Source organism: Parasteatoda tepidariorum, chromosome 3, assembly GCF_043381705.1.
Source record: "Parasteatoda tepidariorum isolate YZ-2023 chromosome 3, CAS_Ptep_4.0, whole genome shotgun sequence".
NCBI classification, from domain to species: Eukaryota; Metazoa; Arthropoda; class Arachnida; order Araneae; family Theridiidae; genus Parasteatoda; species Parasteatoda tepidariorum.
Window position 1 is genome coordinate 78021058 of NC_092206.1, and position 18791 is coordinate 78039848.

The window sequence follows — 18791 nt, forward strand, 5'->3', positions numbered from 1 at the left end:
GCTTGTCAAACTCTTCCTTGGCCTGCCAGATCACCAGATCTCTCTCCCATCGAGCATGTCTGGGATATGATGGGAAGGCGATTGCATCTGGCACGGAATGTTGATGACCTCGTTCGACAATTGGATCGAATTTGGCAGGAAATACCGCAAGATACCATCCGGGAGCTTTATCGGTCTATGCCACGCAGTGTGGCAGCTTGTATCGAAAATCTTACAGATTCTGAACTATTTGTTTGATTGGCTCATGTTTTGTTTAATAAACTTGAACGTAAAAATACATATTGAATGAGAAAGAAAATTTTCACCACGGCAAATTTGAAAAGAATTTTACAGAAAAATATCAGTTCATATAGCACCCCATTTATTTCTCAACATACACGATTTTGAAAATTGTTTTACTGAAAGATATGAATATATATTGCTCCATATTATTGTTCAATTGTCTGGTTCAACATGAAGTAATATTATAAAAAAGGTAGAACTAGTAAAAAAAAATTAATTACGATAATTTTGAAAATGTTTTTTTATTGTAGGATATCAAATTATGGAAAATTTAGCAATCCTTAGGCTCAACACAATGTTGATCAGACTCTCTTCGAACTGTTCCTCTTGGACAATCACATTTAGGGACACACATTTCTCCACAAACTATATATTCTTTGTAATTAGAACAAGTAAGAGGACATGGTGAATAGCATTTGTTAAACTTTTCACCTTTACTAGCATCACATGTAGGCGGATCAGCTGCAAATTAAAAACTATTTATTAAATACCATGCAGTTTATTCAGTTTTTGAAGCATGTATAAACATTTACTTAGTACTAAGTACACAACACTAAATTTACTCGCCCTGGGTACAGACATATTCCGCATCATTATAGGATTTGTAAAATTTTATCAATTCAATATTCATTGACCAAGGGTTTGACGAGACATTAAGGGTCCCTTTAAAAAAGGTATTTTACTATTTCCATATCAACCTGCGAGAAGTTATACAACCGGAGTTTTCTTCTAAGGATTTTACTTAGTAACTAATCAATATTTTTGAATACGTATTAATTCGTTTTCTTCATTAAAATTACTTAATCTTCGAATTTTGAATTTCGAGCTTTTATTTTTAAGATTTTTGATAGTTTATCAAAGCTAAAGTTTTAAAATTACTTATAATCGAATTTTTTTTTGAAATTTTTTTAATAACACAGCTCAATCGTCGGTTATCGTCAATGCAAATTAAAAATTATTTGATTGTGTACTATGTATTTTATTCAGTTTTTAAAGTATGCATAAATATTTACTTAGTAGTAAGAATGCTACACTAAGTTTACCTGACCTGGGCTTAGCTATTGCAAAGCAGGATCTTCAGAATTCTGACAATTCAATATTCATTAACCAATGGTACGACAGAAAACTAATGGTCCCTTTCAGATAGAGAAAGGATTTTACTTTCTCCATGTCTACCTGTGGTAAATTATATATCCAGGATTTCTTCTTTACTCAGTAACTAATCAATATTTTTGAGCACGTATTGCTTCATTTTATTCATTAAGATGCGTTATATAAGACTTAAGTTTCAAATTTTTAATTTTAAACTTGTATTTTTTTGAAAATTTAAAGTTAAACCCTGAAAATTACTTACAAACTTAAACTTTTGAATTCATCAACTAAGTTCCATTAAACGTATTATAGTGAGTAAAATGAAACAAAAATTATTCAAAAATGTCAATTTGTAACTGAATAAATGCAAGTAATTTAAAGTATAGACAAAATCAGGTCAGGTAAACCTAGAATAAACCATGAAGTTTAAAATGCTAAAAAACTCAAATTTCAAAAATCAAACAATTTATGAGAGGATTACTTACGATTACGTTCTGCGGAAGTTTACCAATCATCATTTTTTTTCTTATACAATGAAAAAAATTACGGATCAAATAGCGGTAAAAAGTACTGTCACTCAAAATACCGGTCATTTTTACCATCAAATCCATTTTTACCGGAGCATATTATGGAAAAAAAATCTGATATACCGTAATTTTTACAGCAATACTTAACGTAAAATGAAAAAAATTACGGTATAATATTTTACAATAAAAAGACTTAACTATTTTACGGATGATCCACCCAAAGTACCAGTGCTTTATACTGTAATTTAATACGGAATTTTTTTTAGTTTATGGCTAAATTAATATGAATTGTTTTTAGTTATGACTGTTTTTGTATGTATTTGTCATTTCCTAATATGTTAAATCCTATTTTTTCTTCTAACTGTAATTATTTGTAATATATTTGTCACTTAATTTCCATTAAAAGTCTTAGTTTATATATTGTTTTTTTCTAATTGTTATTTTTAAATTGACTTTTTGATTCATTTTTTAAACTTTTTCTTGTTTTTTTTATTTTCTTTGTATTGTGTAATTTATTTATTGTGTGTTGTATACATGATGAATTTTTTATGCATTTTCTATTTTATGTATTTATGACACCTTTTTAATGACGGGGTGCATTAAAACAAAAATTCTGTATACGAGCTCATGATCTTTTATATAAACCAATTAAAATTATAATTATCAAGACCACCAGAGAAGAGTCGTGCACTGTTTATGAAAATTTTTGCATATTAACTTAATAAATATTTATTTAAAAATTGAAAAGAATAATTTTAAGAGTATTTTAACTTTCGACAAAACGTGTAGCTGACCTTGGCATGACTTGTTATTAATATCCAATACAACAAACAGAATAAAAACTTTTAACTCAACATTTTTTTTGCTTCAACCGAGTATTATTCCTAAATATTGCTGTTTAATTTTAAACTCAATTTGAACTTGATTTACATCTTCAGTAAAATATAGAAATTGATAAATATCAAGGAAATGGTAAAAAAAATTTCTTTTAAAAACCATTTATTTTGTTGTTGAGTGAGTAGGGAAAAATTAAATTTGGAGAATCTCATATCTAATAGGGTACGTCATTATCAGAATGTGCAGTACTGAGAAGTCATCCGGATCACATAACAGTCATGAGACTATTTGAGCTGTTAATGTTGCTTTGGCTTACGACGCCTAAGCAAGACTGTTACAATATGATCTAATCTTAATGAGACTTCTGAATTCGAAAAATCAGAGCTCGTTGCATCACTAGGATTGTTAATCTGGTACTAATGGTAAATAAATATAAATAAAAATATTTGTAAACACTTTTGTTCGTTTTTATTTATTTATTTATTTATTTATTTATTTATTTATTTATTTATTTATTTATTTATTTATTTATTTGTTTATTTATTTATTTTTTGGTAAATGTCCACTCTCAGTCAATCACAGATTGGTTGTTCATTTTTTCACACAAATACGAAAACTGTGTATAAGATAGGAAAACTAGTTTTTAGTATCAACTAGCTGTTGCCGGCTTTGTCCGGGCGAAAGTAACTTGATTTTAATTTTAAAAATTTTTAAAAAAATGCTTACGATGATGTTATATTTCTCTGTTTATTGAATTTCAGTTATAATTTAAAACCTGATCGATGGCCATTAAATCACACTATAAATATGAGTTCATGACATTTCAGCATAATAGGCAGCAGAAATATTAAAATTATTTTCATCTCTGTCGTAAGATAACATAGAAAACTCATCTCAACGCTACATTGCGTGGTTTATAATTTCCTCAGGCAAATCTCGAGATTTAAATTGAGTATCGTTTACTATATTCAGTAGTACCTCTTATTAGGAGATATCAGCGGGACCAAAACATTTGTTTCTTTAAAAAAAGCTCCTTTATTTAGAAATTACCTAAAAAATTCAAAATGTAAGTTAATCATAAATTCAAGTTACATTGATATTAAAACAGGTGAAGTAAGTGGGTTAATCAAGGGTATTTGTTAGAAGTAAATAAAAATTTAAGGTTCCTAATTAAGAAAATCTTTTTTTTTTACACGAATGTATGATATTATCAACAGAGTTTTGTATTTTTGTTGCGCATCTACTAATTTTTCTTTATCATCAACGTCCTTAAAATTATGTCGTGTCTTTGTTTCTATTTGTCCAAACAATCATTTGATGCTTTGAAGTGTTATGGCCCAGATTTTCAGAAAATTCATTTGCTTTCTGTGTAGTAATACTCCATTTACATGAGTGTTTCTTGATCTTACGGAACAAAACCAATAGAACCAGTATTTTATGACTTTGATAATTTTCAGGAGTTTCACTAATTTTTACAGTTTTGGATAGCTCATTTGAACTGGTAGTCCATTACTTATTTGGTTTTTACTTAAAACATCAAAGTAAACTTCTAAAAGAATTACTCATTAAAAGAGAGACATAAACATACTGACAAACAGACATTCTTTCTTAAATGTTAGAACAACTATTCTTTAAACTTGCAACACCTGGGATATAAGATTTATAAAATTTATAAAAGCTCAAATACGTCTATTAAAACTAGATATGGTAGCTATTTAATTACTTTTTCATGAATATTTAATACAGTTACTCTAACAACATCAAAAAGGTGATCAAAACAAAACCAGCCGCAAAATCCACCGAGAAGCGAATAAGTTATGCAAAGTACAGTCCATGTGACTCAGAAATTTGAGCTAACTCCTTCGGAAATCCACTCTCTCTACAAAAGTAATTTACTTTCATCTTCTCTCTTACCAATTCATAACTGGTACGCTGCAAAGGGTCCAGGCCTGTCTCTGTTATGCAGAGACCCCAGGACTCCACAATCAGCCTTGGCAAGAATCAGGAGTGGTCACTTGAAATGCATGAAATTTCAGAATGGGAAAAAGATTTCTTCTCGTTGCTCCTGGTCCCTTTCCGCAAGTCCTGCTTAACTGCTTAGGAGCCTCCTGGAGGAAGCTGTTGGTTGAGCAGGCGAAGATTTTCAATGTTCTCAGGGGACGGGGTCTTTAGGACCTGGTGTAGACCAGGAGGATGAGTAACAACAACAAAGTATAGTTGAAGTAAATACGCATGATATTATGATTCATTACGCGTCACTACTTTTGACAGTTTATGTTCAAGCACAACTATGAAGATTTAATAAAAATTTGCACTTGACCACTCGTATTTTACTAAAGGCGTACATCCTGTATTTTAAGATTGAAGTTAGATAACGTAATTAGCATGTTCTGATCAATTACTATTTTATTTTATATTTTATAACCGTCGTTGAACAGCCGACCCAATCCTATGAGTTTGCGACTACTAATACTCAAGTCCGTAGCCTTGTAATTTTGAACCCAATTCAGAAGACAAGGGAACTCATGGACCGAGTATTGAGAGAAAAATTTGCCTTCTTGGAGGACTTTTTTTTTGATGGAGCTAACCTGCATTTGCGTCACATGGAGAGCAGGACCACGACAACCTCCCACGGTTCTCGTGGTAGACGGTTGCCGTCTACCTCTCAGTGGTAGACGGCAAGGGGACTCTAACCTATGATCTGTCTACCACTGAGGATATTTCATGGGGTCGGTGCAAGCCGGATGCGAAATTCGTATCGACTGGGATTTGAACCCGGTTCGCCCGATTGGAAGGCGAATGCTCTATCCCCTGAGAAATCACGGCTTCGATCGATTACTATTGGCATTTCTTCAATTCGAATTTTCTTTCGGCAGTAAAACATTAGTGAGTTCTGAAACATACGGTCTCGTTTAAATTTTCTTCAGCCTAGTAGTGCTAAAATCCCAGCAAATTTGTTTGCTCAATATTTAGAATCCCTAGCTGAATCAGGTAGGATGCAGGTTTAGGTTTAAAATATGTTTAGGTACGGAGGTATGGCTGAAATTTCCTTTTAAAGTTGCATCAAATATGCGCAATAAAATTGTTAAATTAGTGTTCTTAACGCTAAAATAATAAGTCTCTACTTACGCTAAGATCAAAAGTAAGTGTTAACGCAAATATCTAATAAGTTTTTAAGAACTCTTATAAAAATGAGAGTCAACGCTAAGATAATGGATGCTTATTAACGCTAAAATAACAAGTACCTACATACCTAATGAATAATAAATATTTATTAATGCTGAGATAATAAGCATGTACTCAGCAAAAATGATAAGCATCTACTAACATTAACGTGCTAAGTATTTATTAAGTACATGCTAAGTATTATTTTTCATTAGAAACTATTATCTGTTTAATAATTTGATAGCAAGATAAAAAAAAGAGAGATTTTGTGAGTCTGTATGTCGCTCTTATAACTCCAAAACTGATTGTGCAGTCGTCCTGAAATTTGAACCTCAGATGAAAAGAAAAAATTTAGCCCCTATTCTAATCATCATTCACAAATTTCTGTTAGATTGTTCATGCGAGATGTTTGAACAATTATTAGTTTAGCATTAGCCATTAATAAAAATTTACTGTAGATGATTTTAGTTGTCAAGTATTTAAAAGATAATATCAGTGTTGTTTGATAGCTTACTGCTCCATTTAATCAAAAAAGGGAGTTTTCTACGCTCTTTAATATTCAATTATTTCTTATTCTTTACATTAAATATCAATTATTAATCAACGTGAATGATATGAGAGAGATAAGTCACGAAATTAGAACTTCTACAAAGTTGTCTGAAACCACGCAATTTTCATTTATAATTATGCTTTTAAAACATATTTCTATCAAATTAAATAAATTGAAATCGAAATTTAACTATGTAAATAAAAGAAATTAAAATCAAACTCAAAATGAATGGTGAAAAAGTGCTCGTTTATTAAGCAGAACTGTAAAAATTTCCAAACTATTATTAACGCCAACAATTCCGTATTCATTTTGTTAATCAATAATACAGGTATTGTGGTAATATTTGATGTTTTGATAGGTATGTACCAATTATATTAATGCAGATACTTAGTAAAAAAGGTACTGTAGCATTAGTTTTAATATAGACCGTAAAAGGTAATAAGTAAAGAATAAAATAGTTGATTGTGGCAAAGTTTGACTATCATAAGAAGACCGTCAGCAATCGCCAAATGATACCGAATATAATTAATATTTATTTTCATAAGATAATATTTATTTTCACGCCTGCACAAGTGTTTTGTTCCACCAAAAAAAGTTTCTTATAACGTAAAGTCACCAGGTAGACCAAAATTATTAATAAACAACAAAAATTAGATTTAATAACTGTTTTGGTATTATTCAACCACAAAAAGTTGGAGGGAGAGCTTAGCAGAGGAATTTATTTTTTCCCAGGTGGAAAAGATAAAAGCGCACTAAGTATGAGTGCATTTCTTTCGGTGAGAATTATAAATTAGCATACCTTTCAATGCTTTTCAATTTAGTTCATTTTGATAGGAANAATGCTTTGCTAAGTTGGTCTGTAGAAACATAGTTAAACAAATTATAAAGGTAACATTGGAGGACACTCTGAACCGCATTTAACTATGCTCGGAGCCTGCGAACACTATTGCTGGTGTCTTGTGTATCTATCTAATTTCATTTTAAACTTCTCTACGTTTTAACTTCTATAGTTTTTATAAATTTTTAATTTAACAAGCATTGTTTTTATCAACTTTCAACTGATTGTTTTGAATCTTAACTTGTTCTGCCTTTTAACCTCTTTATCGAATTTTAACTTCTATATTTTATCACTGTTTTGCAGGTTCCTGCAAAGTTTTAACATTTATTGGTTTTTGGATGATTTTGTGTTTTTTTTTTTATTTTTTTTTATTTAACCTTTTTACTACTTTATTATTTTATTTGGTTTTAACTTGTTTTATAGAATTGTACTGAACATTATTTTAGATATTCAGATTTTTATATTCACTGTTGATGTAACTTTTAGAGATTTACCTATTTTTAATGTATCATTTGTGTATGTATCAACTCTCGTATGCCCTAAAATAGGGCGGGGCGAGATAAGAATAAACTATAACGTAAAGTCACCAGGTAGACCAAAATTATTAATAAACAACAAAATTTAGATTTAATAACTGTTTTGGTATTATTCAACCACAACAAGTTGGAGAGCTTAGCAGAGGAATTTATTTTTTCCCAGGTGGAGAAGATAAAAGCGCACTAAGTATGAGTGCATTTCTTTCGGTGAGAATTATAAATTAGCATACCTTTCAATGCTTTTCAATTTAGTTCATTTTGATAGGAAATAAGTTAGATTTTAATTCATCTATTTTCTACCATCAGCCAAATAAACAATCTCTACTCCTTTTCCTATTTCCTTTCTTTCACGTTCGCTCAGATTTTCTTTACCTTCTTCCCCTGAATCACAGAAATAAATTTTAATGGTGCACTTATTTCTCATACGCCAGCTCGTGATGGAAGTTATAAATGCGTTTTTCAGTGCAGTGAATAATTTCGTAGTGTTGATTAACTCTGACTTATTGATTGTTTATTGTTTTTTTTAATCCAGTAAGAAGAACAGGTATTCACCTAATATTTTTAGAAACAACCATTCTATTCATTCGAGGAATAACAGAAATCTTTTTGATTAAAACAAAAATATACTAATAACAACTTTAAGTAGGGTAAAAACGGAACCAAACACAGATTAGCTACAATAAATTGTTTTATTAAGAAACATCAGACAATGCAAATTTTAGCATTCTTCAGGTTTAACACAATGTTGATCAGATTCTCTTCTAACTGTCCCAGTTGGACATCCACATCCTATGATGCACTGCAAGGTGCAGATACCACCTTCATCTTTGTAGTTGGAACAAGTCTTAGGACAAGCTGTGTAACAGGTACCAAATTTTTCACCTTTGCTTTCATCACAATCCTCTTGTCCAGCTGCAAAAACAAGTATTTTTAATGCATTTCATTAAAGATACTTCTTTTCAAGAAAAAGAAATTTCGTTACTTTACATCGCCTTTAAATATTCACATGACTTACCAAAGACAACAAACAAGTTTTAATGTTGTTGTTGTAGTTCATTTACGTCGCGCTAGATCTGCACAATGGGCTATTGGCGACGGTCTGGGAAACATCCCTGAGGATGATCCTAAGACATGCCATCTCAATTTTGATCCTCTGCAGAGGGGATTGCACCCCCGCTTCGGTAGCCCGACGACCTGCACGCGAAGTCGAGCGCTTCACGGTAGAACAGTTTAACGAGGACCAATACCGCACACTCTCGGTCCCTACGCATACTGATTCAAGTGGTCACCCACCCTCACACTGACCACAGCCAGTGATGCTTGACTTCAGTGATCTGCTGGGAACCGTGTCTTAACGATCAGTATACTCTGGGACAAGCAAGTTTGAAAAAAGCATTGTTACACAATGGAAACAAATATGCAGCAGAACTGGTTGGATATATGTGAAAGAGACGCGAGTCACCTCACTATCTCGACTGTAAATGATGTCTGTGATTATTTAATTGATGTCTATGAAGATTTAAATGCTATCTCCTTTCTCATCGGAATGCAGATGGGTTATATCAAGTACGGTTTTTATCAGTGAGTGAGACAGTATTGATAGAAACAACCGCTACACAAAGAAAAATTGGCCAATCAGAATCCCAATACAACCACACAAAAAATCAAATACGTCCTCCGTGTGCCTTTGCTTGGTTGCAATGTTATAATATATCCCTGCTTCACATCAAGCTGGAGCCGTCAATGCACTAGACAACGACTCATGCTTTTTCATACACATATAATCAATGCTTTTGATACCAGAGTTGAGTGAGTTGAGTTATTCAAAAGTGGAAGAAAGAGTGTTCGTAGGACCACGTGTAATGAAAGTAATTTCTAATAACTTATTCCAAAACTTACTGAACGATACTAAAAAGAAATGCATTGGTGGCATTAAAATCAACTGTAGCCGACTTTCTTTGAAATTATAAGACTAAGCATACGTTATGAAGAAATTCATTAATGGGCTCAACAGTTGGGTGTCAACATGCCTCTGATAATTAACCTCCAGAACAGTATCATCTTGACTTCACTTTCGATGGACTACATCAATGTTGGATACTTTACTAAACTATACTAAACATACTATACTAAGAATAAACGCAAGTCTACTACTTAAAAAATTCTAAGCAAATACACTTTTAGATTAAGGAAATTTTTCAGTATGTGTGGAGAAAAAAATTCTAATTTGCAGGCACTGCACTGTTACGTTCTAGGAAGATGCCAGAAGTATTACTCATTTAACGTTACCCAGTGTGCACCTGTGAACCTAAGTCACGCAGGCGAGCAACATTACCCACACAGCCACAGATACCCGTTTATAGGGAGGGCCACATTCACACATCATACAATAGAGAACAACACACAGAGAGAAACATCCATACCACGAACGAGATTTGAACCCGCAGCCATTGGCTTCGCAGTCAGGCACGCTAACTACTCGACCATCTGGACTGCGTATGTGTGAAATTTGTGTATATGTTATATCTTGAAATTGATATTTCTTTATAGTATATATGTCAGACTTGTTCTCACTTTTGTCTTTGTTAATGCCCTTTTAATAAGTACTCTTGTCAAAGTAAGTTGTACTAGTGACACATATATATGGTTGAATGAATATATCTACGACGCAGTGACAAGTTTCCAAATTTTGAATCATCATGTCTCAATTGTCTTAGAAAATGCATTGGAAACCAAGATATCTGCAACTTTTTATAATTTGCTTATCAAAGAAATTTAGCCGTCTCAGGATTCTGTATGTTTAATAATAATAACAAGAATAATGTTGGTAGGAAATCAGTGATTATTGGTGTCAATAATGCATTTATTAAATACGGATATATTTTTAAAAAAATGGTTCAAATTTTGAATTTTGCGCAAATTTATAAATAAGTATGCTATATGAAAAGAGTGTTTTTCCAACATAAAATGTTATAATAAAAACACTTTTTCAGGCCTGCATATTATACTATAAATGTATATATTGGTATTCATTAAATAAATTGTTCTCAATAGTTTAGTATAGTTTATTTACCTATCACATGTATTAACAAGTTGGTGTTTGCTAGCAAATAATTTTTAATTTTTTATAGAACACTCTCTGAGTACCTGTTCTTCATACAGGAAAGAAATACATAATAAATTGGCATTAATTAACACTATAAAATCATACATAAAACCGAAGAAATATACCAAAACAAGCACATCCAGCTTCTTTGGGGGATTTAGGTTATTAGATTAAGCAAAACACGTATGTATAAGTTCAATTCATCATTCAGTTTCTCTTAGCACGGAGCGGCTTATTCATTATTGTCAGAATTTACCGCAATCAAGAAAATTATTAAGGTACTTATCTCTGTCTGAGAACCAAAAAATTCTCTTACTCTAGTATTTATATTAACATATTTAGCATTGATTAAAACAGCGCCTGTTACCACAATACCATTAACTTTTTTTTTATTTCAAATACCATTCATTGATTTTAAGTTATTTACTTTTATTGAAACACCGTTTAACAGCGAAACCAAAAACAAAATAAACATGCGGTTTCAGATAACTTTAGAAACACTAAATCGGTAACATAGGTATTCATGTTGATGTTTGAACTTACCTGACATAATGATTCAAAAATGAATTATTTTTTGAAGAACTTGCAATAAACTTCGTTTTTGATTAAGCACAGCTGTAAGCTAGCAAATATCATTTTTAAATATACGAGACATATTCATCTACAGGTTAATTTATAACAATAGATAATAATTAACCAATGGCAAAATACCAATTTTCAAATAGTTCTCTCAAACAATCTAAGGAAATTTCTTAGGATTGTGGGCTGGAATTACCTATTGCGACTGCTGTCTGAATTTAAGAAGGATAGTATAAATGGTTCTGGATTTATAAGAGACACGCACCCAAGAACAACAAACTCTTTATTTTATTATTATTATAGATTGTGCATGGGATGTTAGAAAAAAATCAGTAAAAGAAATTTTAAAAAATTTACAAGAAAATTATAACAAAGGCATTGTAGAATCGAAAGAATACGAATTACGATTTAAAGAATAATCTTAATATGACGAGGAAATTATTTACTCCATAATAAGGATTAGTAACTTTAACATTAGTTACTTTTAGCATTTAACTCTTGTATATCCTGAAATCTACATGGAAACTAACCTAACCCGGAATCTCTATAATACCATAACATTAAAATTAGATTAAAATTGAAAACTTGTACATTTATTAAAGAAAACTAAAGTTTTCTTGTATACTCCGGAAATATAGATGTTACATTTCATAAATAATTTTTTTGTATTAAATTCTGCACAATGTTAGGACATCCTTTTAACTTTGTAAGGAACTAGGATTCTACGGTCCCCCTCTCGCTCACCAATCCCCAGAACAGTGCCTTTTGAATCGCTTAATCATACATGCTTAGTTCCCTAGTTCTTTTGATAGTGAAGCATAGTAATTAGTAATTTAGTTTCAACAATATACTAGTATATAGTCTAGAGTTATTTGACATTTCAACAGTTCTCTGATTGCAAACTCATGTGGTCTAAGTAATTAAAATAGTTAAAATAAATATTTAAATTTTCTATTTGTGCAAAAATGCACCGGTCTTACCTCACACCAACCATCCAGGACAAGCATCTCGCCCCGTTTTTCAGGGCTTTATCTTTTAACCGCCATGTCGAGAATGCCGCGAAATCTGGACCCCGGTCAGACGACATGGACAGTATCTGAACTGGTACCACCTTTCTCCTAACATCACAACCAACGAGAGAACTTTCAGTTACAAAAGAAATAGCACACACTTAGCTGATGGTACACGCCAGATTTTTAATTGGCTGCAAGGATTGAATTCACGAACTTCAACTCTCAACTAGCAGATTGAGCGATATGTTTAGTAACTGCGCAGCAGAGAGCTATTATTATGAATTTATATTGCATTATATTGCGATTGTAGTATTATCCTATCCACTATGATCCAAAAAAGCATAGCTTCTAATAATTCTATTCGTTTTTTCTTATTTAATATTTGTTTTCTTTATTTTATTTTTTTTAAGAATTGAATATAGATTAAGTAAAATTATCATACTTACAAATAACACCATCCTGATCTTTGCCACTTATAAATGACGCATGGTAGACTTCGAAATTTGAAAATTAGCACAGTATGCTATACCTACCTTGTTGTATGTACCTTAATACATTACTATTTGTTTGCCAATAAATAATTAGAGAATAATGAATTGACAATGATGATTGGCATTTACTGCTAATATTCACTGTTCACGCACTTATTCGTATATATTTTTAATTAGTTATTATTTTTTTTATCATAAACACTATGCGTTGAATTTGCTACAAAATGAAAAATGAAAGCATAAGGAATGAACTGAAGGAGTGGTGGTGTACAGCGCTCAAATTAAAAACAGACTGCTCTGACTAACTTTTGATGCGATGATCGGATCTTCGCATTCTCGGACATAATCTTAATCGTTCAGGGGGGTGACCTCAAATATGCTAATTAATTAGTGCAGACGATACTTTAAGTTACAAAATCAGGCACGAAAACGTACTTTCTCTGAATAAACGTGCATTTTTAGGGGTATTATATAGGGTAGCTGCATATAGGATAGCTGCAATCTGGCATATATGGTTCCACTATTTTTGTCAGGAAAGAGGTCCAAAATTTAACATTTGGTGATTAGTTATTATTTTTTGTTATTTTATTTAATAATATTCTAAATAAATTTTGAATTGTAAGTTATGCAAGTTTTAATCCTTTTAACGAATGCAATTTTAAATGGCAAGTTACAAAACTTGAGCAAAATCAATAGAATAGTTCTTGAGAAATTGAATTTTCAAAATTTTTCAAAATTTAATTTTTCTGGAACTAAGGGGTCCAAAAAAAATTTGAACTGCCCTCTTGACCAAACTATTGGGATCATATTTCCCAGATTGTGATTACTTCCTATGTTTCAAGATTATAAATACGAATCAGTCGAAAAAAACTTATGTTTTATTCAGAGACAATACATTTCTGTGTCTGATTTCGTANAAAACTTGAGCAAAATCAATAGAATAGTTTTGAGAAATTGAATTTTCAAAATTTTTCAAAATTTAATTTTTCTGGAACTAAGGGGTCCAAAAAAAATTTGGACTGCCCTCTTGACCAAACTATTGGGATCATATTTCTAAGATTGTGGTTACTTCCTATGTTTCAAGTTTATAAATACGAATCAGTCGGAAAAAAAGTTATGTTTTATTCAGAGACAATACATTTCTGTGTCTGATTTCGTAACTTAAAATATCATCTGCATTAATTAATTAACGCATTTAAGGTCACACCCTTCAACCATTCAGATTGAGTTGAGTCTTTAACTATTAAAAACGTGAAGATGCGATCTTTAGATTAGAAGTATTTAGGGAGATCCTTTTATTTCTTCGCGCATTGTAAGTTTAAAATTGTCAAGAATTTTACCCGTTAATGAAAAGGGAAGTTTTACATCAAATCTACAAAAAGTCTCTACCAAGTTTTCTTCAAAAGGTTGAACCTACCTTGGCATACTGCAACAGAAACAGCCAATGCAACGATTAAAAAGAAAGCTTTCATCTTGTAAACTTGAATAATTTCATCTTGTAAACTTGAATAAAAGATTCTGAAATATCTGTTTTAAACAAAAATGTTTTATATGGATTTCAAGTAGTAACTAATGTTATGATTTGATGTGAGCTAATGTTATGATTTGATGTGAGAACTAATAAAAACAGCTGGAATGATAAACGTGACTTTAATTCGAAAAGTTATTGCCTCTGGCTGTTTATTTTATATTTCATAAATTCTTCATTATCACTTCAATGTTGTTACTACTTATGAAGAGATCGTTGTATTTCGTAAATCGATTCAAGTATTTATTTTTATTTCCATTTGTCAAGGATATTACAGCTTTTCGTTGTTGGATATTACACATTTTTGTTGAGTTAGTTCGAGTAATTTAGAAATACCTTTGCTTACAATAAAATCTATCATTTAATACGACTTTTATAGGCATGTCTGCTTGATTGACTAGTATGAATGTATGACACGCTATGAAATAGTATCGAATTAATATTTTTTGAGAGAAAGGCCCAAAAAATTCTTCGAAACGGGCTTGAAAGACAATTTTTTTTACCTCAAAAACTTAAATTTTCTTAAAGGGGCAAATATGTAATACAAATTTAAGCTTGCAAGCTCAAAACATTTAAATCCATAATGTAAATTATCAGTAAAAAAATATCTGAGAGATTTAGCACTTATGTTATCTGAAATCTACATGAAAACCACTTGACTCCAACACGGAATCTATGTAACCATAATGCAAAGATTGAATTCAAAATTTAAATGTATGCATTTGTTAATGAAAAATAAGGCTTTCTTGTATATTCCCGGACAACTTGTATATTTTTACAACTCATACATATTTTTTTCCTTTAAAATTATACATGACATTTAACATTTGTGTCTCCTGAAATCGACGTGAAAACTAATTTAACCCGGAATCTATTCAAAAACATAACGATTAATTTAAAAATTGAAACATGCACATTTTTTTAATGAAAACTAAGGTTTTCTTTCATATTCTGAGAACATAAACGTTACATTTCATATATAATTTTTTTTCATACAAAATTATTCATGAAATTTAAAATTTGTGTCTTCTGAAAATCTATATAAGTAATAATCTAACCTAGAATCTATGTAATACGATAGCGTACAGATTAGATTAAAATTTGAAATATGCATATTTGTTAAAATTTATGGTTTTCGTTTAGATTCCGGAAACTTAAATGTTATTTTGTTTTTTAATATTTTTTTAGTATAACTTAACAAAAATTCGTTCTATTTTTTTGTTCTTTAAGTACTTTTTGCATTTTTAACCCCCAGAAAATTATATTTTGAGTTCCTTCTGAGAAACCTAAATATTTTTAAATTTGACGGCATTTAATTATTTATTTATTTATTGATAAATATGACACCTTGGTAAAACATACAATCTGCTAGAGTTTCGAAAAAATAACGATTCTTTTTATACGCCCTACTATTCAATTAGGAAAATATCAGAAAGAATTTTTTATTGTGAACATAAAAAGCTATATTTTAAATGGATGAGAGGACTGAAGGGGAGATAAGCACTTTCATGACAAATTACCCAACAACAACAAGCCCATCGAATAACAAAACCTTCACGGGGGCCTCCTCCACTCCTTATTTACATTTAAAAACCATTAAAGTAAAAGAAATTATTCAACCTTAAAAAGAGTACTATAATACCCATGCAGCCATATAACACCTATAGCTTGTTCCAATTTCAATGGAACATCCGTTTTCGCTTGATGCACACTAGCATAAGGATGTTTCGGAAGTCGAGTAATGTGTATTTTATGGGGGGTGATATGAAAAAGGGGGTTGGCATCCTCTTAAAAAAACTTATTCGAATTGATAATATTTTAAGATTTATCAAAAAGGATTTTCTTTTCAATGGTAAGGAAAGATAATAATAGCATATTTTAAAGAAGGTTTCAGAAGTGTTATTGCGGAATATGTTACAATGTTTACAGAGACGCGATTTTTTTATTATTATTATTTGTTGAATGATAAATTTTTCGCTCAACAAAAAGGAATGTAAGCAGTGCTAAGAAAAAATTTTATATTTATTTATTAGATTAACAAAAGTTATCAATCATTAATTTAATGACAGTCCATTAAGGATAAATTTAATTCAGTATAAAGCATTTATGGCGCTTGTAATTTGATGCCAATAAATGTTTCAGGATTTACGATTTCATGATTATTGTGGTAATTATTAAAAACATTCTAATAAATTTATTGTTGCACATGAGTACGTTAAATAAAACATATAAGTTTATTTTTAGAAGAAAAAAATATTAAATTCTTCCACAAATTTAATGAACAATGGTAAATTATACCACAATTCGCTAGTTTGAACATGGTTTTTTGAAGGTCTTTAGCGAAGGAAAATTCTTCCGCATATTTAATGAACAATGGTAAATTATGCCACAATTCTCTAGTTTGAACATGGTTTTTTGAAGCTCTAAAGAGCTTCAAAAAAGGGAAAATAAAAAAAGGAATTCGCGAGGGAAAATAAAAAAAGCAACAGAAAGTCCCTAACACTTCAAGCAAAGCTATATTTTCAAACTGTATATACCATCTTATTGTGAACTATCTGGGCTCTAGAATGGACAAATAGTTTAGATATTTTAAAAGTTATTAAACAATTTTTAAAAATCGCAAATTTGGCGACATTTTTCCCTCTAGAATAAAATTATCAAAATCAATGCCGTATTCTCCAATTTTTATGAAACCAGACAATGCAGCATTGGTGTAAGTTTTTAAAAATTAAAATATTAAAAAGTTAAACAGCAACTGATTTCTATGCTTTAAAACTGTGGCTTTTCTCTTTATTGACATTTTACGCCATTTTCAGAATAAGCACAGAAGGCGTTGACTGAAGATAAGTTAAACTTGACCTAATAGTCATAAGCAACTACTACAAACTCATAGCAAATATGAAAATAGCATATTATTCGCAAAAAAGATTCATTTCAGGTAACAATAAAGCTTTCCATAAACAGCCTTAAAACTTATCTTCAGGAACTTTATCTGTCGCGTAGCAACGATTTGTACTTATGTTTACGTGTGTCTGATTTGTGGCGGTGGTAGTCTTGACGTTGTAAATAAAATATTTGGTTAACGTAAACGTTAAATTATGCCTTCAACTTACATATCTAAAAATATGGGAAAATATATTGCGTTCGAAGCAGACTTCATACTTGCCATGCTTGACATTGCTTCAATTCTCATCTAAACTGTATCTTGAATAACATTTATTTGTAGTATGAATATTCAAATGACGAAAGAGACAGGCTAATATTTACTATTTAATTTTGTTCAAATTGAAAAATTATACTGTCCGTATGTCAGTTTGCTTATAGCTCACAAAATCTAACTTCGATATTTAATTTTTCACTCTGAGAGAAATGAAGTGAAAGGCATTAAAAACATACAAAGATACTTATTTTGTTTACACATTTTTTACAGACTCAAAATGAAGCAGACGACAATTTTCAAATGGACTTATTTCAGTCTTCTGATTAGAATTACGAGAATTTCCCTTTAACAGCTCCTGACTAAGGTAACGTCTTTTATAAAGAATACTTTGTGCATTTCTAAAATCCTGGAAGTGAAAACTAATATTTTTTACTGATAAATAGCTTACACATTTGAAAATGTGTATTCTTTTTAAATACACATTTTTTTCTTCACTTCTTACTAAAATATTTGTGCTTAAAATAACTAAATTATTAAAATATTGTACAGAAATAATATTTTTATTCAATAATTCTCGTATATATTGTACTATTTTGTTTTGGAGATGAGTAAAAATCTATTAACACAATAGTTCATGTATATTGGTATATTAAGTATCTATTACCAACGTATCTGTAATTACAATTGATTAAGATCAATAATAATAAGGTGATAATTTTACGGCTCTCCGAAATGAGGTAGTTCCGTAGTCGGAAAACTATACCATTATTCTAATACTATTTGCACTCGAGACAAAACAGAGGTCAATTCCATGTATGAAGAGCTTGGGTCAATATGGTTGTTAGCCACACTTTTCCTAAGGTGATATTTTAACTTCAAACTTTTCCATGGCAATGTTTCCATATAGGTACTGTAAAAACTTCCCAAATTTCCACTAAATATTAACACAATGCCTGAAAAAAAATTTATTACCTGTAAGAAAATCGGGGAGTTTTCATTAAAAACCGTCTCTTAAATGTTTGAAATTCGCGTTTATAGAAGTACAAAATCGAAGGATGGATATATAATGGAACATCCGTTTTCGCTT

The 18791-nt window shown here is 30.7% G+C and overlaps 2 protein-coding genes across 3 annotated transcripts in view; one reads left to right on the forward strand and one right to left on the reverse strand.

Annotated features, from left to right (window-relative positions):
- The window catches only part of LOC107443199 (chymotrypsin inhibitor-like), a 21854-nt gene extending 7261 nt beyond the window's left edge, over window positions 1–14593 (reverse strand). The window contains exons 1-2 of one of the 2 annotated variants that reach the window (XM_016056992.4): window positions 14434–14593; window positions 8498–8739 (exon numbers count right to left, since the gene is read on the reverse strand). In XM_016056992.4, coding sequence (XP_015912478.2) covers window positions 8546–8739; window positions 14434–14488 — 249 coding nt within the window. In that variant the 5' untranslated portion in view covers window positions 14489–14593 and the 3' untranslated portion in view covers window positions 8498–8545. Of the gene's footprint in view, window positions 1–8497; window positions 8740–14433 lie in introns of those variants that run through there. The other variant, XM_043048575.2, reaches the window with a different exon arrangement.
- A 3285-nt stretch (window positions 14594–17878) lies between these two features.
- The window catches only part of LOC107443197 (uncharacterized), a 26441-nt gene continuing 25528 nt past the window's right edge, over window positions 17879–18791 (forward strand). The window contains exon 1 of the mRNA XM_043048571.2: window positions 17879–18068. The gene's annotated coding sequence lies outside the window, so the exon portion shown is untranslated. The remainder of the gene's footprint in view (window positions 18069–18791) is intronic.